Source organism: Gymnoscopelus braueri (assembly GCF_963280865.1).
Source record: "Gymnoscopelus braueri genome assembly, contig: SCAFFOLD_131, whole genome shotgun sequence".
Taxonomy (NCBI): Eukaryota; Metazoa; Chordata; class Actinopteri; order Myctophiformes; family Myctophidae; genus Gymnoscopelus; species Gymnoscopelus braueri.
The window spans coordinates 110,940-136,710 of NW_027660868.1; the positions used below are offsets into that span (position 1 = coordinate 110,940).

At 41.9% G+C, this 25,771-nt stretch overlaps 1 protein-coding gene across 3 annotated transcripts in view; it reads right to left on the bottom strand.

Moving 5' to 3' along the window:
* Positions 1 to 2,878: 2,878 nt before the first annotated feature.
* LOC308081122 (uncharacterized protein) overlaps positions 2,879 to 25,771 on the bottom strand; it is a 63,423-nt gene continuing 40,530 nt past the window's right edge. For all 3 annotated transcript variants that reach the window (XM_080457516.1, XM_080457518.1, XM_080457517.1), the window contains 3 exons: positions 13,987 to 14,053; positions 6,017 to 6,093; positions 2,879 to 5,611 (listed from right to left, as the gene is read on the bottom strand). In XM_080457516.1, the coding sequence (XP_080313642.1) occupies positions 3,272 to 5,611; positions 6,017 to 6,093; positions 13,987 to 14,053 (2,484 nt within the window). In that variant the 3' untranslated portion in view covers positions 2,879 to 3,271. The remainder of the gene's footprint in view (positions 5,612 to 6,016; positions 6,094 to 13,986; positions 14,054 to 25,771) is intronic.

The following is a 25,771-nucleotide window of genomic DNA, read 5'->3' on the forward strand; positions in this document are numbered from 1 at the left end:
AAGCTAATCATCTGAGGACCCCCCCCCACCCAATCATTTGGGGACCCCCTGGGGGTCCCGACCCACAGGTTGTGAACCACTGCCTTATATGAGGGGTTGAGTTGACCTGTTGTTCACACCCAGTAACAGGGCCTGAGAGGTGATAACAAATGCTACATTTTGATAAGACATTTTTTTTTATTTTTTTCTATTAAACATCATTTGAAATCTTACATTCTGTACTTTCATAATCTGTAACAAAGATGAAAAATGACGAGGCCCCCTTGTGGCAGAAAGCTTTGGATTTGGACACGTTCAGCATTTTGTGTCGACTCTCACATCATTGTTCTCCCACTGCAGAGCCTAAAACCATCATCTAAGCTTTAACATGTTAACAAACAGAAATAAAACATTTAGTTTTAGTTACAAACAGAAACAATGAGAGTAAATACAGATCCTTTAGAGTGAAAACAATCACTGCTCTTCACTGTGTTCACTGTATAAACCAGGGGTCTTAAACAGGGGGTCCGGGACCCCTCGGGGGTCCTCAGAGCTACTTTAGGGGGTCCGCCAAATCTTTGTGTGATAGGATGTTTATTTTTTTACATTAACCACATGAACCCTAGCGTCCCTATTCCCTATTCTGAGGGGAAACATTAACCGAAAATAGCTTGTACAAGGCGTTGTGAGCTTGTAGATCTGCTATTTTCGGCAAAGATATTTGGTGGGCGGGAAAGGAGCACATCAAGTACTAAGTGCTTCATCTCTCTCTCAGCTAAGGGGTCCTTGGCCTGAAACACGTTGTAGACCCCTGGTATAAACATTAGTCTCTATATAACCTGTCAAGGTGCTCAGGTGGTGCAGTGGTAAAGTAGTCTGGGGGTTTGAATCCACCGTGGTGCGTCAGGCTTTGTCCAGCGTCTATATGAACACAACTGGTACGTGTTCAGTGTTCAGGGGAAGGAAGCCGGGCGGGAGGAGGAGGAGGAGGAGGAGGGTGATATGTGTCACTGTATGTGCTCCTACGGGGGCTGGGGGCGGAGCCTGTCAGCAGGGAGTGTTGGGCGGGAGGAGTAAGGACGTAGGCTCTACGTCCTCCCGGTGGGGGCTCCTCACTGGCAGGTGAGTCAGTTTAATTAACACTTCCATGACTGGGGTTTCATCATCCCATACACTGCCTGATTTGGGGATCAAAAACAGTCTTTTTGATCCCCAAATCAGGCTATTCTATTGGTCACTGTCTCCCCTCTGTGCTCCAGACGAGCTGACACCTTCTCCCCCACACAGTGGGGGTTCCATTGTCTTTTAAATAGCTATTAACATTTAAATTGCACTCTGCTCAGTCAGTGAGCTCACTCACATATGTTGTTGCAGACAGGCAGAAACATTATAAAATAGGCTAACTTGTAATGGTAACTGCAGATTCTGTATGTAAAATCTTTATTCAAAAAAGCGTATAAAACAGTGCGATCTGTAGCATTACATTAAACTCTTGAGGGAAACATGGAGCCTATACGAACGCTGAAGCCAAAACAAAACAAAAGCGTCTCCTCTCCTCCTCCCTGTCAGCGCAACAAGTGTACACATCGCTATGTTCCACAAATGTGCTCATTCCTGCTCTACTCCTGCGCTAAATATCTGATCTACTACAAACATAAAACAGTCGCTGTCTGACGAGCCCTCTGCTTGTAGATCAGATCTGTTGGCGCAGCATTTTAAAACAGCGCGATCTGTAGCGAACACATCGGTATGCTTCACACATGTGCTCAATCCTGCGCGAAATATCTGATCTTCAAGCATAAAACAGTTGCTGCGTGACAAGCCGTATGCTTGTAGATCTGATCTTTTTCCGCCGCTTTGCAGTGAAGTGGGTTGCCAAATTTTGCGAGAGAAATAAGCAGTCAGGTCTATGAAAATGTTACTGCATGCGTTGTGCCCTGAGAAAACAGTGAGGCACGCATGAAGCAGTGTATTTCTGTCTGTCTCCTATATGTCATCATGATTTGTGATTTGATGTGTGAGTCCTTTTTATTATTATTATTTATGTTTATTTGACAAGGACAATACAAAACAATGAGTCAAGTTATAAAAACATGAAACCATTGCATTGTAAATGGGGTTTATAGCCGAGGCTAATTTGCAACCCCAGTCCCTGGTTAGACCTTTCTATATAAATATTTACCTAATGAAAAATCTTTTACAAAAGGACATGCATGAAGCTCTAATCTAAACAAGTATCTGCAAAGTAACTAGTAACTAAAGTTTTCAAATAATTGTAGTGGAGTAAAAGTACAAGATTTGCCTTTGAGCTGTAGTGGAGTAGAAAATGATTACAATTATAATGTAATTATATATATAATTATAATAATAATAATAATAATAGAAAGACGTGAAAAACAAGCCCAAAGTCGCTTATAATAAGCAGACATGGCAACATAGACAGAGCGCTGGCTGTAGACAGAGCGCATGGCTGCGCGGTCTGCGGGGGGTCTCGAGGTGTCTCGAGGTGTCAACTGCTCTTCCCTGGGGGAGAGAGGGTGAGAGCGGTCAAATTAGCCGAAATATAACGACTGGGATGGTATATATGGGGCTGATTTCATATATATAATACGTTTCAGAAAGAAAGAAAAAACAGAGATGATTTGTATCAAATCAAAAAAGTCATGAAAGGGGAACTTCCTCGGAGCTTCATGAGAGAAGATAATCCACTTTAAATTCTCAAAATCGTCCAGATTGACCGGCTAGTCACGCGAGTGTTAAGAGTCAATTAATTGGCATAACGACTAAATTGGGAAGAAAAAGAAACTGTCCCTGTGGCTGCACTGTAATGACATCATGACTAACTTTTACACACACGCACACGCACACACACACACAGACACACACACACACACACACACACACACGGTTCGATGCTCAGCTCCTCCAGACTTTGTATCAAAGTGTCCCTGAGAAAGTCTCCTAACCAATTTTTAGTTGAACTGGGCAAAACAAGAGTTCAGACGAATACAAATACATATAATTAAAAGTAGAGCCTGCTCTGATTTAATCAAAACAAACACATGATTCCAGTTCATGTTTCAAAGTTTTTAAAAGACATTTAAAAAAATATTGTGTCCTGAGGTCAAGTACCTCTGGATGATCATGTCATAAAAACGATAAAAGATAACAGTTAAATAATAATCCAACTGCAACTAACCAATGTGTCCAACTTGTGTTTCATCTACAGAATAACATAAGAATCAGGAAGTTGCCTGGATACTGAAGGTATTTTAAGTACATCAGTACAGTTCTACATCAACCCAAGATGTTTAGAGAGGCATGTGTCCAGATCACAGAGAATCAGTATCATGCTTGAACTTGCATCAGGTCCTTTATGCCTCACTGTGTCGATGACAAAACGTGCCTTTTCTTTTTTTGCCTGCATCTCAGCAGCCGTCTCCCGCTCAGCTTCAGTTAAAACCTCTTGTGTGAAAAGTTTGTCCAGGAGACAGTTGAGATTCGGAAGAGAAACACTGTCAATGAATCTGTCTCTCACAGAAAACAGCCTGTCTTCTGATGGAAGAGTCAGTGTGCACTGAACTTGTCTCCTAATGGGATCTGAAACGCTGTCGATACAGCTGCTGCGCACAGTCAACGGTTTGTCTTTCGCTTCATGACTCAGTGTGCGCTGAACTTGTTGTTTTCTTAAAGCAGCATCTGTAAGATTTACATAACCTTCCCATGGCGGAAGACATATGGAGGAGGTGTTACTGTTGCTTAGAAGCAGCCGAACATGGCTAAAACGTTCCTCTAAATTAATGACAAATGTTGGCATGTAATTGTGGTAGGATAGTTCATCGACTTCAAATTCTGCCTTATTTGGTAGAACTATGATGGAGTCATCTTGAGGGGAAGTGGAGAGGGTGTATTCTTCCTTTGGGATTAGTTTACAGAGAGACGCTTCAATGTAAATCTCTTCTCCATTTATCTTCCTCCTTTCATTCATCACTTCATGCTGCACAACATTCCGAGGCAGCAGCAACACTTTCAGAATTGAAGGGGGATGATCATCATCAATCGGTGGTGTATAAAACAGTGACACCAATGCTTGGACAGGACTGGGCTGGACAGGACTGGGCTGGACAGGACTGGGCTGGACAGGACGGGGCCCGAGCAACATCTCTTGTACGTACGAGACGATACCAAATAAAGATAATCCAGTTACATGTATGATAACATGAGTTTCTGTGATCACATGGGGTTTGATCAGCTCAAAGCCATCATCATCCATCACATGGAGAACCGACAAGGATTTGCCCCCACCCATGGAGAGGATCTCACAATGTGGAAAGTGTAACTGACACACAGACCCCTGAGAACCTTTTATGTCAAACAGTGGTCCTGCAGGCCTCTTCCTAAGCTGGGATAGAAGCCTTCGGTCCCAGTGGACTGTCCTGTAAGTCACATCTCCCTCTGTCTCCATCTTAAACACCAGGTCGGTCACACTGCATTTGAACAGTCCTGCTTGGGTGCAGTGGAAGCTGTAGCTTTCCTTGTTTTCTACAACAATGATATCAGGTGTAATTTTCAGTGTTTTGTCCAGTAGTGTAACATCATTTACGCTGTGGGACCGATTTGCTCTGAAACTCTCCTTGTTCTCTAAACATAGAATTTGGCTCAGTGAGGGTAAGCTGTGAGAACGAGGCAGAGAGATGGATTCTTCTATCCTCAAACCACTGAAGCATGAAGTTAGATCAGTTTCATCTTGGAGCTCCAGAGAGGGATGCACAGAGGACAGTGACTCTGTAACAGGCTGGTCTGTGGTTGACAAATCACAGGCTGTGTCACATGAAATCATTTCTTCTGGGGAATCATGGGAGGCCTGTTGTGATGTGGATGAGGAAGACAACATGGGGGAGACTATAACAACAGAGGGATACATGTTAGGTGTAATTATTTCATGTGAAGCATCTTGGGAAGAGGGAATATCAGATTCATCTAAAGTTGAAGAGGGAAGCAGAGGGAGGTTTGATGAGGGAAGATCAGTCTCCTTCAACTCTTCTTTTCTTCTCTTTCTGTCTTGTGTTCTCTGTGAAGAAACCATGTGGGGTCTGTTGAGAGTGGAGTCAGAGGATGTGCTAGGAGATGGAGTTTCAGTGCCTGAGTGATTCTTGCCAGGTTCCAGTGGGTAGATTTGGGGTTGAGACTGGGACTGAATGGGAGGGTTATCGCCAGGTGTGAAGGGAGGGTCAAACAGAGTCTCCTCAGATATCTCCTCAGATATCTCTGTAGCATGCTTCACTCTTCTGCTGTCTCTTTCTTCATCCAACTCTTTTGTCTCCTCTGGAGTTTCTTCTATCTCACTATGCTTCACTTTTCTTCTGTCTTCTTTTACATCTAACTCTTTCTTCTCACGTGAAGTTTTTTTAATCTCACTATGTTTCACTCCTCTCATACGCTTCCACATTCTTCCCAAGAACACCATTACTCTGCTTTTTTCTGTCTTCTGATCTAAAGTGTCTACCATCTCACTATGCTTCACTTCTTCAGCTGTGGAGGAGGAGGCTGTGAGACGTCCTTTTTGCTTTACAGTGCTCATCTTCTCTTCTTTTAATTCAGTCCCAGAGACAACATCGGGATGAGTAGTTCCCTAAAAAAGAGAAAAGGAAATTAAATCATGGACATTTACCGTATTAACCACTTTGCCACACTAGTAAATGGCACTCAGCCTAAACAAAGCCACACATATAAGCATTAATGTGTATTTAAAAAACGAAAAAAACAACTAAAACTAAATAAAACCATACAGAAAAAGTGTAGTTTTAGTTTTTGGAAATTAATTTGTAAATTAAATTTCATACCATGAAATATATATCTTCGAATTTTGTAGCTAGTTATAACTGTGAAAATGTATTTTATATTTTTTCCTGATATTTTTAAATCTTTCTCTTAAGTTAAATCTCTTTAAATCTTTTTTTAACTAGTAAAGTTAACTAGTAAAAAAATATATTAAAAAAAAATATGTAAATGAAAAAACTAAGAAAACTATAATAACCTTGTCACCAGGAGGAAGGGGAGGTGTTGATGTCTGATCCATGGACTTCATCTTCATCTGACCAGACTGTTTCTTCTCTACAGAAGAACAACAAACAAACATTCATTACACATGATGAGTATAGAAGACATGAGGTCTGATACATTGTTTTATGACTGTACATAAATATCACTGTAAACTCAATTAACCACATTCACACAGCGGCCATTTTGTACATCATACTTGGAGGTCGCCCCTCTAGTCCAGTACCTTAACCCTATTGTAACCCAGGTGGAAAACCCAGCTTACATAAGCTACAATAGTTAACCAGGTTAACTAAGACATGATTGTATTTTTTATTTTGAAATTCATTATAAGTTGTTTTATTTAAAACATGCACAAAACAATCTACCTCTAAAACTAATGCTACCTCATTAGTTGTTGATTTGTATTTCACGAGGTACACTTGAAAGCCTCACTGGTACAGAGCAGCAGTTGTGATTTACAAGCACACTTGAAAGCCTCACAGGACGCGCAGTGAAAAGTGACGTCACCACGTCAGCACGTTCTTTCACACCTCAACGTCAACCTGAATGAAGCCAGCAGTTAGCTGAGAGATAAAATAATTAAATAAAAGCGATATAATACAACTAAGAACAGATACACCAGCTGTGGCTACAGTGTGGTGCTGTGTCTTAGCTTCACAGAGGGGAATCCTGCAGCCGTTTGGTGCAAGAACAACACGTTAGCCCACTCGGCAAACCCCTTGTGAGATTGAGTCCTGTCCTGACGTCGTCAATACAGGAACATTGGATGAGATTTGGTCAGGTTTTTATGACGAGTTTGAAGATACATGGAGACCAGATGGCGAGCTACCCAGTTTGATGATCCCAGGATTCCAGATCTGCCTCAACTACGTTGAGAGAGAACAGACGGACTGTCTGTCATGGTAGGATTGTGTCAGTCATCCGACTGATACAGATTGAACACGCGATACGAGTGCACTCCAACGAACCTTGACTTGCGCATACTCCTGTCACAAGGAGTTGAGGAATAGGATCAGACCTCCGTCTGATTCCAACTGACAATTGACTGATTACAAACACCTTTGACTGACTTTTGACTTAACAGAGTTACAGAGCTCTAAAAGTGACAACTTCACTTAAAGGACAACTTTCTTTTACTATTTTCTTTTTGGGGGTTATTGTTCATGCCGGCTAATGTACCATTGTCAAATGTATTTCATGTTGCACTATTTCTAATTGCTAAAAATACTAAAGGGGTGCCAAGTGGTTACCCAACCAAAGCTATTGTGTCATCTGATGTGTTGTGTGGTCATTGTACATCGAAAACAGCTCTTCACGGACCTAGAACGAAGCGTCCACCATAGTACACGGTAACGGGGTACAGGTGGGGGTTACACTATGTTTTTACATTAACGATACGAAGCTGATAATAGCGCCACATTTTGCATGAGGCTTCTTTAGGACCTACTGATTGATTCTAGCCTTGGGTACCAAACTTTATTTTGAATATTTTCCATACAATTAGGCTTATTAATATCCATAACAAAAAACTGGCCGATTAACTTTTTGGCCTATAACTCTTTAACGGTAGGTCATAGCATCAAAAATCTTTATTCCCTGGACTCCTTGGATCATGACGCAACTTCCCATATAGATTCCACCCCTTTTACGATTTCAAGATTTTTCGCCATCTTATGTTATCTTCAAACACATATTTTGCTATTACTCCTACAAATGTTGTCCAAAACTCACACAAATCGGCACACACTCTTTGTCTTTGGTATGATCAGGATGTATCAGTCAGATTTTTCATATTCCCTTCGGATTGGCTGCGATTGGCTTCTGAAATTTGTGGGAGGGTCCCTTTGGCAAAAAATGGCATGAACATAGCACCCAATCTGTCCCAAATTTGTATCATTGAGGGGCCACTAATAAAGACAGAGCCAATGTGATTTCACTCCCACCCATAGGGGGCACAACAAATTCTATAAATGTCACTGTTTTTGCACCAAATTAAGTACAAATGGTCTTGTGAGTCATGTGACAATGAACGTCCAACAGGCTTTTGATATTCCATACTGTTTGCCTGTAATTGGCTTCAAAGAAAAAGCATTTGATGATTATGCAGATGACGTTTTCATCCCTTATATCTGCTGAAGCAGCTGCAGGAAACCAAGCGGTTGGATGTTGTATGGGACACATATATCCCAGATAGTTTGAAGGAGTCCCCCCACGAAAAGAGAGGACAAGGTGTTCGCAGGAAAGTGTCAAGTCAGACAAAGCTACCCGGCAATTGGATGATTTTCATAACAATTTACTTATTTGTTTAATTCCAACAAATAAGAGGGAGCTGTTTGCCTTTTTGACTTAAAGGACTGAAAAGTTCAACTGGCCACCATCCAAAGCTGTGTATGTCACATCAGGGCAAGCTGTGTCGTTTTTTGGTTCCAATCATGAGGAGGCAGACACCAGGATTCTGGTTCATGTATGGCATGCACTGGAGCAAGGAGCAAAAACTATCCTTGTGGACACTGATATTGTGATTGTAAGTGTCAGGGACACTTGCTGGTTTTAACTTCAATTATTTTTGGTTTGAAGTTGATCTGTTTATTTACGTTATTTTGGGATACCTTTATTTTGACACTTCCTGTACATATGGTTTACCTTTATTTTGAAACGTCCTGTCACCGCACCGGCACGCACTTAAACCAGCTCGCTTCACACACCCCCATGCATTCACACTCAGTCTGTGACAGAGAGACGGCGTGTGTGTGTCCCAAGCAGAGCAACACGGTATGTTTGTTGGAAATGCCTCACACATTATTACGGTAAATGTTGAACCCAGACATGTGTAGCTTCAGTGTACTGAGCAGTTTGTATTTTCCACAGTGCCTGCTGTGATCAGTGTTGACAAACTTGACATGCAACTATTATGATGGGTGACGATGAATGACGGTTCCAGGTGGCATTCAAACAGCTTGTTAGCCCCTCGATAGCCGGAGCAAGGTATAGGATTGTTTGTTTGGGTTTTCATTTGTTATTTACTTTGGGCGTAATTACTTGTTTGTTTTGTTCTATGATACTTTGGTTATGGTGCATTCTGCTTTATGTCTACTTGGGTTTCTATGTTAAATGACTTTACTTATATTGAATCACAATCAACTAAAGTATTTTATTGTTGAATTGTACTGAAGTGATTAATTCAAATGCACTGCTTTTATTGTTGAATGAAACTATGAAATATTTGATATGTTTGTAAAAGTATTTATTCTCTATTTTTTCATAGTTTTCACGGTGTTGATCCAAAGAAAAATAAAGACACCTGTTGAAACCAATCCACTTCATTATTTCCATCGAGGGCGCTTACAGTGATCCTTGCAGGCTTGTTCCGTGATTTAGTTACGATTCAACCTTTGGCTGACATCTGGGTGGCTTTTGGCATGGGCAAAATACAGATTTTACCACATCAACAACATGTGTAAATATCTGAAGGAGCCACAATCTCGTGCTCTGCCTATGTTCCAAGCATTGTCAGGTTGTGACACAGCATCTGCTTTCCACAGTAAGGGTAAGAAGTCAGCTTGGCATGCCTGGCAAGCATATGAAGATGTCACAGATATACTTGTCAGACTGGCCAAACATCCCTTCCAGCTGCTGAATGTTGACAGTCAGCAGTTCCAGAAGCTTGAGAGACTGACGGTTATCCTGTATGACAAATCCAGTCTTTTGGGCTCCATCAACCAGACTAGAAAATAACTATTCTGTCATGGGAATAGGTCGATGGAGAAACTGCCACCCACCCAAGATGCACTGCTTCAGCATGTTAAGCGGGCAGTGTATCAAGCAGGCATCTGGATGACCAGCCTACAAACAGGACAAGTTATTCCTTCCCCACATGAGCATGGATGGACCAAGATATATATCTGAGGCATGGGTGCCAGTTTGGATGACAATTCCAGAAGTCTCCAGAGCATGCAGTGAGCTGATCAAATGCTCTTGTAAAGGGGACTGTTCCACCTGCAAATGTGGCAAATCAAATTTAGACTGTTCTCCACTTTGCAAGTGCAAATGTTTGACTCACAAGACCATTTGTACTTCATTTGGTGCAAAAACAGTTCTAGAATGTGTTGCGCCCCCTATGGGTGGAAGTGAAATCACATTGGCTCTACGTTTCTTAATGGCCCCTCAATGATACAAATTTGGGACATATAGGACACTGTGTTTATGATTTGTGCAATTTTTTTCCAAACAGACCCTCCCACAAATTTCAGAAGCCAATCGTTGCCCATTTGAAGGGAATATGAAAAATATGACTGATACATCTTGATCACATGACCAAAGACAGAGTGTGTGCCGATTTGTGTGAATTTTGGACACAATTTGTGTTTTGAAGATAATGCAAAATGGCGGAAAATCTTGAAATCGGAAAAGGGGCGGGAAGTTGCGTCATGATCCAAGGAGTCCAGGGAACATTTTTTTGATGCTATGACCTACGGTTCAAGAGTTGTAGGCCAAAAAGTTAATCTGCCTGTTTTTTTTAATGGATACGCCTAATTGTATGGAACATATTCAAAATAAAGTTTGGTACCCAAGGCTAGAATCCTTCAGTAGGTCCTAAAGAAGCCTCATGTAAAATTTGGCTTCGTATCGTTATTTTTGCTAAGGTACCCCACTACTCCCCCTCCAGTATGAAGTAAGAGTTAAATGGACACAGTGTGAACATGTTAGTTTAACCACATCAACCCTAGACTCACTATTCTGGACAGGACTTAAAGGGGAACTTCGCCGATTTTGCTGCCCATAGCGTCAAATGACGTTTTCCGCGGGTTCTCACCTATGTCCGCACTACATGGTGTCTCAGTGAGACCAACCCCACACACACCCCAAGGGGTGTCTCCCAAAGAGTGGGATCAGCCTTCTTTCTCCCTGATCGCGTCGGTAAACACTCCGTGGGAGGAATACTAACACAACAGATATTTCTTTGAACCATAAAACACAGAAGAGCAGCTCCACCGCAGAGGAATTCAACAGGCTGTATGCTGAAATCATGCTGGACACAGCTTGGATTAATTACTTTATAGAGTAAGTAATGATTGCTGTAAACGTTATGCCAATTTGACATAATAATCCAAGTGTAATTGTACTTGATTGCTTTAATGTTAGAGATTAATAAAGTTAGGGTAGTAGTATACAATGTGTAGTTGACTTCTGATAGACGCATGCACGCAGAGCAGTGTTGTTTACATTGTCGTTCCATAGCTAGCCAAATGCAAAGCTAAACCACTTGTGTGACAAGCCAAATTTATGCTTTGTCTCTTGTCAGATTTCAAATATAAAGTGCTTACGCCATGGCCACGGATGTTACAATTTGAATCGGCTGGGTGCAAGTACCCGTATCTTCCGTATTGTTTAAATAAAAGCATTTTAATCTGATCGGTGGTCATTTTCTCATAAACCTCCCAACCGATCGCATAAGGGTCGCATAATAAATGGCCACTGATCGGATTAAAATGCTTTTTTATTAAACAATACGGAAGATACTGGTACTTAGACCCACCCGATTCAAATTGTAACATCCGTGGTCATGGGATAAGCACTTTTTATTTGAAATCCGAACGTTTATGTAGATGTACGGATTGTACATGTAGAAAGTGCAAACACCAGGTTGAAGTTCCCCCATGACAGTCATGTTTCAGGGCTACGTCGCCGGGTCCCGAAAATAGCAGATCTACAAGCTCACAACGCGTCAGACTCGACACTTTGTGAGCTTGTAGGTCTGCTATTTGCGGCTTGCATGCAATATTAGTATAGATTAGGCTTCACGTGGGATGATATCTATTTAATCTACAAGTGTAATCTAATGTGTTCTTTTCAACAGGACAGAATGTTGTTTCGCCTGCCTGCGGAAATGGAGTAACGTTCGGCTGATGAAGACCCCTGGGACTCGCCTTTTGAGATACAACCATATTATTTTTCTAAATAAAACGATTACATTTACACCCTGCTTGCTCTACTCATTGATCACGGTACATTCTACATTGTCTAAGCATTCATAATGACAAAATGTGAACCCCAATTCTATAAGGGTTCTTTTGAACTGTTTCATGATAGGAGATGGTCTTTCATTTGGCAGAATGGTACATAATTGCATTACAGATATAATAGTGAAAAACTCTTGTACATTCTGTTAGTATTTACTTCTACATGTAATCATAATTTTTCTGGGGACCCCAGCACATTGGATTCAACTTTACTGGTCTTAGATACAATAGGCTATAGTAAAACCTAATATTATCCATATACACCAATTGAAAGCATGAAACGGTCTCATTTGAAAAAAGAGGAAAAAAACGATTAGGCTGTGTGTATGACAAGAGTATTTGAACATTAGCATGTCATTCTAAAGTAATGCCCATGTTTTCTATAAGTTTAGTCCAAAGAATATAACTGGAAATGACAGTGAAACATTATGCTCTCAGAAATAAGGAGTCACACATGACATGAGTATGAAACGTTTTGTTTTATTATTATATTGTTGACTACTATGCTACATCTCCATGGATGTCCCGACTCCCAAGTAGAAGATGGACGTCACGTCACCAGCACCGGACTGTCTACATGGTGGGATGGAATGTAGAAAAAAAATTGATGCACGTGCGCGCGCGCACACAGACACACACGTTTAGTGTTACTATGCTAATTTATACATGATATATTTAGTTTACTATAAGATACAATCAAATCAATACAGAACACAATAGAACAGCAGCCAAGACTAATAGTTTCACCTTGGCTTGCTGGCGCAACAAAGACACGGTGATGATGGGACTGACATCCTGGTATACTGTAGATATAGCAAACTTGCAATGGGTATTTCACGTGATCCAAGAAAGAACATGGCTTCGATGTCGTGTTTTGTGATCCAAAGGTAGACAAAAAAGTCGGAAAAGTTGGAACGTAACATTCAGTGTTGCCAGATCTTGTGAGAGAAATAAGCAACCAGGTATATGAAAACAAGCCCAAAAGAAAATACCTGTGCCAAGAGCACTTGAAACCTAGACATGGGTTATTTGAAAATTGCCGATCTACAAGCTCACAACGCGTAACGATGTGACGCAGTGTGAGCTTGTAGATCTGCTATTTTCCAAAAAATCTTGAGGGGAAAAAAGTGCAAAATGTGGAATATTTTTTAAACAACACATTTTTGGTAGGGTCTCCCTGGCAAATATGTTGGCGCGCAGTGCACAGATGAGGGTCCGTGGAAAAGTACATGAACATGTTTGAGAACCACTGGTTTAAACAACAATCAAAACATTTGGAAACGAGCCCAAATATCAACTACATTTTAGAAACCAGCCGCTTATAATAAGCAGACATGGCAACACTGGCCAATGCAATGTGCTGTATGTGTTTGTTGATGTTGTTGTAGTGAGAACTGGGAGGGGAAAGTTACAACGTAGACCACGCCCCCACGCAGCCTCCTCCCCACAAGGAAGTGCAGTGCCCCAAAGCATTGTGGTCATTGTAGTAATGCAGCCAAACCCCAGTCATCCAGTCAAAGTCAAGACTTCTATATTTTTCTGGCCATAGGGTGCAAATTTGAAATTTTGCTACTGTTATCTACTATATTATAATAGATCATTAATATATATATGATTAACATTGAGTGACTGCAAGTTCTTCCAGGGGTGTAATGCTCCTGACTTAATAGATGAACATTCTGTGAAATATGTGAACATTCTGCAAAAATAGCAGATGTACAAGCTCACAGCGCGTCAGCTTGTGAGCTTGTAGATTGGCTAAGAGATTTGGTGTAGAAGGGAAAAAGGAGGGGACCAAGTACAGACCCCTGGGGGAACCCAGTCAATAAAGTATAGGGGGGAGAGAGAGAGAGAGAGAGAGAGAGAGAGAGAGAGAGAGAGAGAGAGAGAGAGAGAGAGAGAGAGAGAGAGAGAGGAACCTTACCCATCTTCATCTGACTTTTCTTCTCCAGCTCAGAGCTCTTCTTATATATCAGGTCACCGTATTCCTCCTGTATTTCACACATCAACAGACAATGACAGAGTGAAGCTACATCAAGTGTTAACACACTGTTCCTTAACCAGAGCTGCCAACTCTCACACAATGAGCGTGAGACACACACAAATGACCTTCTTCACATGAACTCACGTCACACATCATATTTCTCACACCGTCAAATCACCCCACGTGGAAAACTGTGTTAACTCATGCACCACTGAGACATCCACTTCTGCCGGTATTTGAGCGATAAAGTGAATTAAATTATTGTATCTGAAGTAGCCCCACCCGTTAACTGTAGTGAAAAACGTAAATGTTAGGTGCGTGTGTGTGTGTGTGCGCGTCTCTTGTATGAAGGACGCTGCACACATTTACACTCATGTCATTCCATTGATCATTACAGTGATATTCCCAGATGTCGCCGACAGGAGGATCAACAACATAGATCTTAAGATGAACTAATGTTCTATGCTCTACACATCCAACATGTTAGCTGCCGGGTGTACCCTGGAATGTTCTCTGTCCGGTCAAGTTTTTAACATTAGTTTTCATTACCGTAATTTTCGCACTATAAGGCGCACCTGAATATAAGCCGCAGCAGCTAAATTGAATGATTTGTACATATATAAGCCGCACCGGACTATAAGCCGCGGGTGTTTTAATGTTTAATTACCATATGTAAGGGTTCGTGCACAGAGGGGATTGTCGGGAAAGAAATGGCTGTTTGGGGAAGCTCCCATTTATTAACATTTCAACAAACAAGTTGCATATTTGCATAACGTATTCAAGTGTTACCATTTAGTGCAATAGTAGCTACAGAACATGTACTGTGCTGTGTAAACTGTACTGTATGTATCACATACCGTTTCAGACACACAAACTTTTCAACTTTCAAACTTAAACGGTGCGCTCCCAGCGCACGTACCGGCAGTGATCTACAGCAGTGGTTTTCAACCCGTGGTACGGGGACCACCAGTGGTCCTTGAGGGAGTGCTAAGGGTTCCCCAGCAAAATTTGCAGATCTACAAGCTCATAGCCCAGCACCGAGTGCCTTGCTATGAGCTTGTAGATCTGCTATTTTTGAAGCTCATAGCAAGCTCAACATTTTTAATTGGGGGTCCGCGGACAAATGTGTATCAATTTAGGGGTCCTTGGCATGAAAAAGGTTGAAAACCACTGATCTACCGTAGATTATAGCCTACAGTAGTACCATAACAAAAAACAAAAGCTTACAGCGCTTGACGAGGCAATAGTGCAGCAGTTAAGCAAACCAATTGTGCCTTTTAGGAAAGAAGCATGAAACTTTCAGCATATCATCTACATACCCCAAGGTTTGATATCAGACGTGGAAGCACTTTCAGATTGACCTCTGTTGACCTTGAGTGGTCATTGACCTCAGAATTGCATTTTTGGCACTTTTTGCCCCATTTTTCTCCATTATAATAATATATGCTTGTTAAAATGTCAGTTTTGTTCTAATAAATGAAAAATGAAACCTAATAGTCACTCTACAGAAATGGTGATTATTACTATTATGATAGTTCTGTTATGACATTGTTATAACATTAAAAACATCTAGGAGAGAGAGAGCAGCAGTAAAATAAAGAAAAACAAGAAAGAAAGTGCTAATGCATTCAAAGTGCAATATAGGTACAATGCTATTCAAAGGTGCTATTCATCTCATGTTGGTTTTGGTTTTGGGGGCAGTATATGGTGAGCGTTCAGGGTTCTAGTGAGAAGATAAGCTCATATATGGAAGGTATTGTGCTTTTTATGAAAGAAGCATGAAACTTCCTACAGTGTTTCTATATGTCATGAAGTCTGTTTTCAGACGTGGAAGCATTTCTCAATTGACCTCTGAGACTTGTCAGAGGCTGTACACATTTTGGGCTGGCAAACCCATGTTAAAACCAGAAATGTTGTTTCCTGTAAACCTTTATGATTAAAATGTCATATATAGGCTTAGCAGATGAGTTTAAGCTTGATTCCTAAAAGTTGCATATTGGGCAATTTGAGTAATAAGCATAATCAGCAAATTTATCGCTTAAAGGTATCATGACATTCATTTTCCCTTTTTTTATTTTCAATGTTTTATTTGGGGTTTTATGACCTCAATTACACCCAAAAAACCTGAACTTAGAACATTCAGTGGATTTTCTGTGGTCTGGGGTTTTCTGAATAATTAGGCTGAAAAGTAATCTGAGCTTGGCCCTTCGACAGTGAGGTCACAGTCGATTAATCCCGCCCACTCTCCTCCTCGCCCCTCCCCTCCCCTATCCTTTCCTTTGGGGGGGGCGGAGCAGTGGCGATGATTGACAGGCAAAATCCCTCACCAGCGACACCCGCAGGCAAAGATTTATTTTTTCATTGCAGTTGAAAAGGCTTTAGAAATGTGTGAGATAAACACCTGCCATGGATCATTGGAATGGAATTTTCACTTAAAACCTTTTGTACACTTTTGAAGGACCAGGACAAAGACTTTGAATGTGGTGTAAAAGTGAATGTCATTAAACCTTTAATGAGCAAATTACCTGGAAATAGCTAACATTTTGCGACTAACATTTTGCGTCCAGTTAACTTAGAAAGGTGACTTAAGAGTCAACGCCCATGTTTGTGAGAAATTGTGCAGAAATTCATCTATTATCATGGTGAAGTCATGCAACCTTTCCTCATTTGCACAATTTGCATAAAGTATGTAGAAAAAGTCTTGTTTTAGCTGGTAGTCAATTTAGAAAGGTGCTCTTAGAGACTAAGTCTATTTTTGAATGTCCAGAAATTAATCTTGCCAAAAAAAAAAAGCAATTTATCTGGATCCATGTCCATGTATCGATTCTCCACCTTCTCACCTGGATCCTGTGCTCACAACCCTTGTACACCTTGAGAAATCACTGAAAAGCTTTGCCATTCAGTATGAACCCCACACTGGACCTCAAGCGTCATGACATGTATAATCCATTTGAGTGACTGGATGTGCGATATAAGTCTGTCATCATGCGGGGTGGCAGTGGCTCATGAGGTAGAGCGGCCGTCTTGGAATCCAAAGATTCCAGGTTCCATCCCTGGCTCCTCCTGTCTTTGAGCAAGACACTGAACCCCTACCTGCTCCCAATGAGCAGGTAGGGGTATTGTATTTGTGTTTCCTCTACCATTGGTGTGTGAATGTATGGGTGAATGTGAAGTACATTGTAAAGTGCTTTGAAGAGTCAGGAAGACTAGTAAGGTGCTATTTAAATGCAGTCCATTTACCATCATCGATCCCCGCATGATGCCCACTGGCACTCTGATGTCATTCCTTGGTTGCAGTGGAACATTGATGAACATTTCTGGGATAAAAGCATTGCTTGCGGTGGCATCGCCTTCATTCTCAATGGTAAATCCTAGACAAAATACACTGTGCTTATCGGATGCTTGTGGTTGTCCTCCTCCAAGAACCTGTTTGGATGTGATACTGTCTCCTACCCTGTGAGAAGGGCAAGGTATGTGCTTAAAGTACTCCTAGAAAGTACCATGACTAGTCTCAATACAGTGCTTGGGGAACTTGATGCCACGCACAGTGACCTAAAAGATACCGGTGCAGAGTTCTTCTTCGCATTGTATTGACAGACAAATATGATTCTGCACACAGTATACTGCATGTTCATCTGCAGGTCATGTTGTGGAAGGCTGCAGATCGGATCGAGCCACCTGCAGAGGAAAGAGACATCACTACATTCGGGTGGGAGGTTGCTAAAGGAGGGGCTGTCATGCCCACTGTTTACTCCCAGGCAATGGCTCCAGCTGCAGCTGTAGAGCATTGAAGGCATGCAGCGAAATAAACTGCAGATACAATTCTGTAAGACTGACTATGTAAGTGTGAAGGAGGAGAGGTCCACTACAACCCATTAAGAAGAAGGGGGGCCATAGCTGTAGAGAGGCCACCTGGGAAATAGAAGGTACCAGGTTCGATTCCCAGCCCTGACAATATGTCGGGTGTACATAAGCAAGACCCTTAATCCCTAACAAACTCATGCCTGACCACTTGAGCAGCAATAACCTTACTGAAGCAGAAGTCTGAATTTTGCCATGGTCTAAGATGAAGACAACGAAGATGAGGAGGCTGAAGGGAATAAGGAGAGAGAAGATGAAGAGAGTGAAAAAGACCATTGAGTGTTAGATTATGGTTCCAAGTGTACTCACTCATGCTCATTATGGTACAATTTTTATCTACTCATTCTGTGTCTCAGAGGAGGGCTGTGGACAGTTGCCTTTCATTTTTTTCATTTTTTTCTTTATTAATGCGAGAACAATGGCTTCTATTATAGCATGCAAACTTTCCAGGAATATAAAGCCTGCAGTTTATATTAGCTTGGATTCCCCATCGATGTCACTGGTAGTCGTAGACAGGTTTCTGACAGAAATGGTACCATATTATCTCCCACCATATCCTTGAACTACTGCCATCTGATAGGAGGTTAAAGAGCATCGGGCTGGTGAGGGGAGTATAATGCCCAGGATCACTTAGAAAATTGGCACCGGGTGAAAAATAAGGGTTACAAAATCGTGGGATAAAAATGTAAGTAAAAAAAAAAAAAAAAAAAGAGCATCGGGACAAGCACCAGAATGCTGTCCAACAGTTTCTTCCCCAAACCATCAGAACCTTGAACGCTCACCATATACTGCCCCCAAAACCAAAACCAACATGAGATGAATAGCACCTTTGAATAGCATTGTACCTATATTGCACTTTGAATGCATTAGCACTTTCTTTCTTGTTTTTCTTTATTTTACTGCTGCTCTCTCTCTCCTAGATGTTTTTAATGTTATAACATGTCATAACAGAACTATCATAATAGTAATAATCACCATTTCTGTAGAGTGACTATTAGGTTTCATTTTTCATTTATTAGAATAAAACTGACATTTTATCAAGCATATATTATTATAATGGAGAAAAATGGGTCAAAAAGTGCCAAAAATGCAATTCTGAGGTCAATGACCACTCAAGGTCACCAGAGGTCAATCTGAAAGTGCTTCCACGTCTGAAATCAAACCTTGGGGTATGTAGATGATATGCTGAAAGTTTCATGCTTCTTTCCTAAAATGCACAATACCCTCCATATAATGAGCTTAACTGCTGCACTAAATATCAATGGCTAAATTAAATGTGTTTTTGTTTAAGTGCAAAAAAAAGTGACTGTAACACGGCAGCGTAAGCCTAAAGGTGCAGTAAGTAACACGGCTGCTTAAAATATACGGTAATCAGCCAGCCTACCAGAAAAGTCATTAATCCTCGTCCATTAATCCTTTTAGGCCACGGTGCAGTAACACAGCTGTAACCAGAAAAGTCAAGTACCGTAATTAATCCTCATCTTCGTCTTCATCCTGCGTACTAAAACCACCAAAGTCCTCATCTTCAGTGTCGGAAACGAACAGGCTCAGGGTGGCTTCCACTCTCCTCTCGAGTTTGTTGTCTCTCTCAAAACCAACGAACTCCTCTTCGTCGGAATCGAACAGCCTCTGAAGGGCCTCAGCTGTGGCGGCGTCCTCCTCTTCATCACGCAGCGGTAGCAGTCCAGCCTTTCAGAACCCGTTGGAGATCGTGGATGTTTTGACACTCCTCCACGCTGTCAGGATCCACCCGCAGACTTGAGCGAAAGTTGCTTTTCGCATGCGACCAGTTTTGGTGAAGGATTTATCGCCGCTAGTCATCCACGCCTCCCACTGAACGCGTAGTGCCACTTTGAATGCACGATTCACACTGATGTCGAGTGGCTGCAGATGCTTCGTTGTGCCCCCGGGAATCACAGCTAGAATTGAATTTGTGCTCTTGATGGCTGCTTTCACAGAATCTGTTATATGGGCCCTCATGCTGTCCAAAACGAGCAACGAAGAATCCTCCAGGGCGCTTGACGTAGCACTCATTCAGCCACTCCTTCATTACGCTTTCCATCATCCACCCTTTCTTGTTGACTTTAAAGCAGATGCCGTTCGGGATTTTTTCTTTTGGCATAGTGATCCGCTTAAAGATCACCATTGGCGGAAGCTTTAATCCAGATGCTGTGCAGCCCAAGACACAAGTGAAATTCGTCCTCTCGTGGCCAGTGGTTCTCAACGTGATGGACGATTCACCTTTCTTGTTAACAGTCCTAGTGAGAGGCAGGTCAAACGTCAAAGGCACTTCATCCATATTTATGATCTGGTCCGGTCCGATGGAATAATCTCGAATCTTTCTTTGTGTGAATTCGCCGAAGTTTGTTATTTTTTCCTGGTAGTCGGGAGGGAGTTGCTGACACACAGTCATCCGCGCCCTGACGGACAGTCCCTTTCGTCTCATAAATCTGAAACACCAGGATGGTCCACCTCTAAAATGTTCAATTTTCATTTTGGTGGCGACTGTTTTGGCTTTCAGTCGGATCTGCACGGTGGAAACACCTCGGCCGTCTGCTCTCTGTGTGTTCAGCCAATCTTCAAGAAAGTCTTCAAGTTCGGGCCATCTGCTTTTATTACCTCTGAAAGCTTTTTTCGACTTTTTGCATTGAGACAGTTCTTCACTCTGGCGTCTCCAACGTCTCACCATTGACTCATTGACGCCAAGGGTACGTGCAGCAGCTCTATTTCCTTCTTTTACTGCCAGATTGACTCCCTTTAACTTAAACGCTGCATCATATGCAATTCTACGTTTGTTTTCCATGACGGTTTGTGCATGAAAAGTTCCTTTGCACAGACTGTCTCGATCTGTAATGTCTGTCTTGCTCTCGTTCTGTCTCTCGTACCACTCTCGATTCCTTGTTTGTTTTTGTTGTTGGCGCTGCCTGTCTCACTCTTCCGGGGCTTTACCTGCTGGGGCCAGTGTTGCCATGTCCGCGTATTATAAGCGACTTTGGGCTTGTTTTTCTGTAAAGTTTTCTTGTAAAATGTTGGTCGTTGTGGGTTGTGTTTTTTTGGGGCTTGTTTCTAAAGTGTACTTGCTTAGGCTTGCTTCAAAAAATAGCATAGGTTTTAAGTGCTCATGTGGCCTAAGTTGCTTCTTTTGGGCTTGTTTTCATAGAACTGGTTGCTTATTTCTCTCGCAAAATCTGGCAACACTGGCTGGTGAATGAAATCACAGAAGACTCGTCCCTAAACACACTCGCCCCGGGTCTAATCAGGCGGCCTCTGTCCGCGAAATGAATGGGGGCGAGTGTGTTTTGGGGCGAGCGTTCCAGTTACCACCGGAACGCTCGCCCAGAATCGTTTTTTTTAACTCTCTCTTGCTTTGCTGCCTGAGCCCTGAGCAGCACATTGCACGTTAACGCCAGTCAGTCAGCGCCGTCAGCGCCATCTTCATAATAGATAAATACACATTCAGACAGAACAGAATTTAGAAATATATTATAAAAAAAAAAATAATAATAATAATTTAAAAAATCATTTTAAAGTTTTTTTTCAAAAAAAATCCATAGATAAGCTGCACCGTTATATAAGCCGCAGGGTCGAAAAATGGGAAAAAAGTCGCGGCTTGTAGTCCGAAATTTACGGTAACTGAATTTGACAGACGTCTAATTATCTAGAACTCCTCTGTGTGTCATGCTGCGCTGCCAAGAGCAGGCAGTTAAAAGGGGGAGGGACCTTTGGATGCATGCGTGTGCAAGAATAACAGATCTTCAAGCAAAAAATGTTGTTAGCTTGTCGATCTGTTCTACAAGTTAACAAGACAGAGAGTGAGAGTTCTATGACACGGTCATAATAATAATAATAACGCCAATCTATTGGCTCGCCACCATTAGACATGATGTCACGGAGTAAACAAGCAAATGACATCAGCTCCTGGCGGCCAGGTGGACTGACTTCGCTAGTGTGAATGTTGCGTATCGTTCCCCGAAACGGATAACCGTATCGTACCCGAAACCACCTCCGGAGGCAGTCTCGGATCCGGATCATGCGTTTTCGGGTACGGTACGCTGCAATGTGAAAGCAAGCGTACCGTTAGACGGAAGTCTTTGGAATAGGTGACGATATATAAACTCGACAAAAACACGTCGCAGATCAATCCACAGCGGTTCAACCATGGCCGTAACATATCCACACCAAGCAGTAGCACAGCAGAGCAGTGCGCTCTGTATGTTGGATGCCGCATGTATGTTGGATGCCGCATGTATGTTGGATGCCGCATGTATGTTGGATGCCTGTATGTTGGATGCCGCACAGAGTCTGTCAGCGCAGCACCGGTTTGAAAAAAAGAAAAAAGACGCGCCGACATTCCATAGGCTAAATCAATGCATTTTGTGATCGCATCGCACAACTAATAGCCTACTAAAACTAACAGGGAATACCAGAAAATAATAATATTTTGACATACGGGAGAAACGGTTGGTGCGGATATTTAAATTGGATAAAATAATTATTGCGGTTGGATAACGGGTGGATAATTGATTTGTACATGCGGATTCGGATGACCATGAGAGGCCATCCGCGCATCTCTACTACATATCTTTGCTGTTAGGAAGAAACCCTGTATCCCATATTGCAACTTTTAATGCTTTTTCATCATAAATGAATGCCCTATTGTCATACAGTGTCACACAAAAGTAGCAAAAATAGCCAAGCTACAAGCTGAAAATGCGGCGCAATGCGACACGTTGAGCTTGTTGATCTGCTATTTTTGATATTACAATATAGAGCAGATAACCACACTGATCTTGCATTGGAAAATATAATTTTTATTTTAAATATGAACAAAGGCAGGAGATGCACGTCCCCACAGTTCTTTTTTACACACAGTGCTGGACCCACAAATCATAAATAAATAAAAACTGCTCTACAGTCTTTTTAAATTATAACCAAAAGCTCTAAAGTTAACGTTTCTCCCATGTAGGGCTAATAAATTAATACATAAAATAAGGAGACTCTTTTTAAATAACCAAAAGTGAACTTTCTCGTATTATTATTATTACTTTGGAGACTATGGCAAGCGCGATCCTATCGCACACCTTCCTACATGACCAGCTATGGCTTTGCAGTCCAGAAATATCAAACTATAGACCCATAAGCATCCTACCAGTTATATCAAAGGTGGCTGAAAAGTGGATTGTCAAATCTATCATCAAACATCTAGACAAAGGCCACACCCCACTGCATCCCATGCAGTTTGGGTTTCAGGCCTTTCACTCCACTGAATCAGCAAACTGCCTATTCATAGAAAAATTGAAATGTGCTTTGAACAGAGCTCCCTGTGCAATGGCGGTGTTCCTGGACTTCAAGAAGGCGTTTGACACCGTCTGTCACCAGGTTCTCCTGTCCAAATTAACACATTTAAATTTTTCCCCAGAAGCTATACAATGGTTTAGTTCCTATCTATCCACCAGAAAACAGTGTGTAAGTGTAAACAGTGTTAAATCCCCCTACCACACCTGTTCGGTCGGTGTCCCCCAGGGCTCAATACTAGGTCCAATTCTGTTCTCACTGTACATAAATGACCTACCTGAAGTATGTAAGAATCTACATGTCCAGATGTATGCAGATGATGCCGTTGTACTTGCCCATGGTAAAAGCTATGCAGAGGTGTCAATAATCTTAACCTCAGCTCTGACAAGCATTCAAGACTGGCTTATAGATTCATGTCTGCTCTTGAATGCCAAAAAGACAGTCTGCATGGCCTTCTCCAAAAGACCAGTTGTGTTGGAGTCCTCAAATGTGTTTCTGGGTGGGGAGGAACTTGAACTTGTCCCAGAGTTCAAGTACCTCGGAGTCATACTAGACTCAACCCTAACTTTTAAAAAACATGTGAAGAAAGTCACAAATACGATTAAATTCAACCTTCAAAATTTTTAACAAATTAGACCCTTCCTGACAGTTGGAGCTGCCAGATCGTATCTTCACTGTATGATCCTATCACACATTGAGTACTGTTTTACAAACTGGTCTTGCACAGGCGTGACGATTCTAAAATCCATCGAACAGCTCTACAAAAGTGCGCTCAAGGTGTTTGACAGGAAGCCTCACTCTTATCATCATTGTAACATACTCAGGAGGCTCAATTTTTTCTGCTTCGACAATTTCAAAAAGTTCAAACAGGTTGGGGTCATATACAAGACCTTACATGGTCTGTGCCCGCCCCCCCTAAGGGAATTCATTAAAAGGAAGCCTGAAAGAGGAATCAGTACCAGAGCAACCACTCGTGGAGATTGTGAAGTGCCACACCGGCAAACAACCTTCGGTCAAAATGTCCTCTCAGTACAGGGTTGTGTAGCATGGAATGGCCTTCCTCTACATATAAGGGATTGTGCTACATTTCCATCTTTTAAATTCAATGTGAAAAGATGGTTGCTTGAAAACCAAAGCTGCAACCATTTGTGATCATATTTTAGGTTCATTTTTAGGCTATGTGATGTTATGTAATTGTATTTCACCGTTTGTCTGTTTTCTGATGTTATTGTTTTTCTGATTTTATGTTTTGTGTGAGGACTGCGGATGAAAATTAGCATCTTTGCTAAATCCGGTGTATTTACGTTCATGTGACGTTCATTAATATGCTCTGTCCTGTCTAAATAAACAAATAAAGTAAAGTAAAAGGATGAGATCTGCACGTAATGCGCGGATGCGGAGATTAAACAACAGACAGGCAGCGTTGCGGAATGCGTTTGTGTCAACTGTAGGCTACTAAGGGGCACGGTGGCGCAGTCGGTAGCGCTGTCGCCTCACAGCTAGAAGGTCCTGGGTTCAATTCCCGCTGGGGACGCTGTGGGCGCTGGGGGCGTGTTCTCTCCTCCGCGTCATCAGTGCCCATACCCTAGGTGGGGTTGGCGAAAGGGCCTTTCTGTGTGGAGTTTGCATGTTCTCCCCGTGTCTCCTAGGGTAGTTAATACCCTCACAAAAACATGTAGTAATCCTGGTCACTATACTGCCTCCCCCTGGTCAGCCAGGGCGCCTGATGGAGGGGAAAGGAACTGGTTGGAATAACGTGTTCCTTCCACGCGCTACGTCTAACCAGGGAACCTCCCCCCTGTTGGGTGATAAGAAGCGGCCTGCTTGCTCCTCATGCATTGAAGGAGGCATGATCTTCAGCTTGGGCTCTCCCTAGGCTGGCAGAGGGAGAGTAGCGCCCAGGATTACATAGGAACTGGGTGAAAAAATATGGGTTACAAAAATCGTGGGATAAAAATTATAGAGATAAAAAAAAAAAAACTGTAGGCTACTTGTACTTTTCTTCATAGAGAAAAAGAAGAGCACAGGGCGCATATATATATATATATATATATATATATATATATATATATATATATATATATATATCATTCAGTCCGACTTCACTTTATAGGCTACTATAGTTGCCTTTTCATAAATTATATATTTTTGTACTTAAGCTGTCGTGAAAGTTTATAATATTTAGAGAAATTTTAAGTTTCAAATGCAAAAGTAGTAGTAGTTGTGAAGGTTAGCAAACTGGACATTTATACTGAATGTTTCCTGTATCCTCATCTTGCGCTAATGCACACAAGTGTTTCACCAGGTTTTATTTGTGTTGTTTCTCATAAGCGTACATCCGTTGTCCGTCAACAACACAGCAGTCTGTGCCTTGACTTCTGTGCGCTCAGCCGCTCACTGCGCAGCCGCAACCCTACATTTATGCGTGACCAGCACAAACATTGTCGAATAGTTGATGACGTCTGTGTCCAGAGGGGAACTACTATGTGCATGCCGCCACCTATAGGATCGGGGGTATATATGCAAGTGTTCTCTGGTGCGCAAGGATCTTGGCCAATGTGAATGCAGG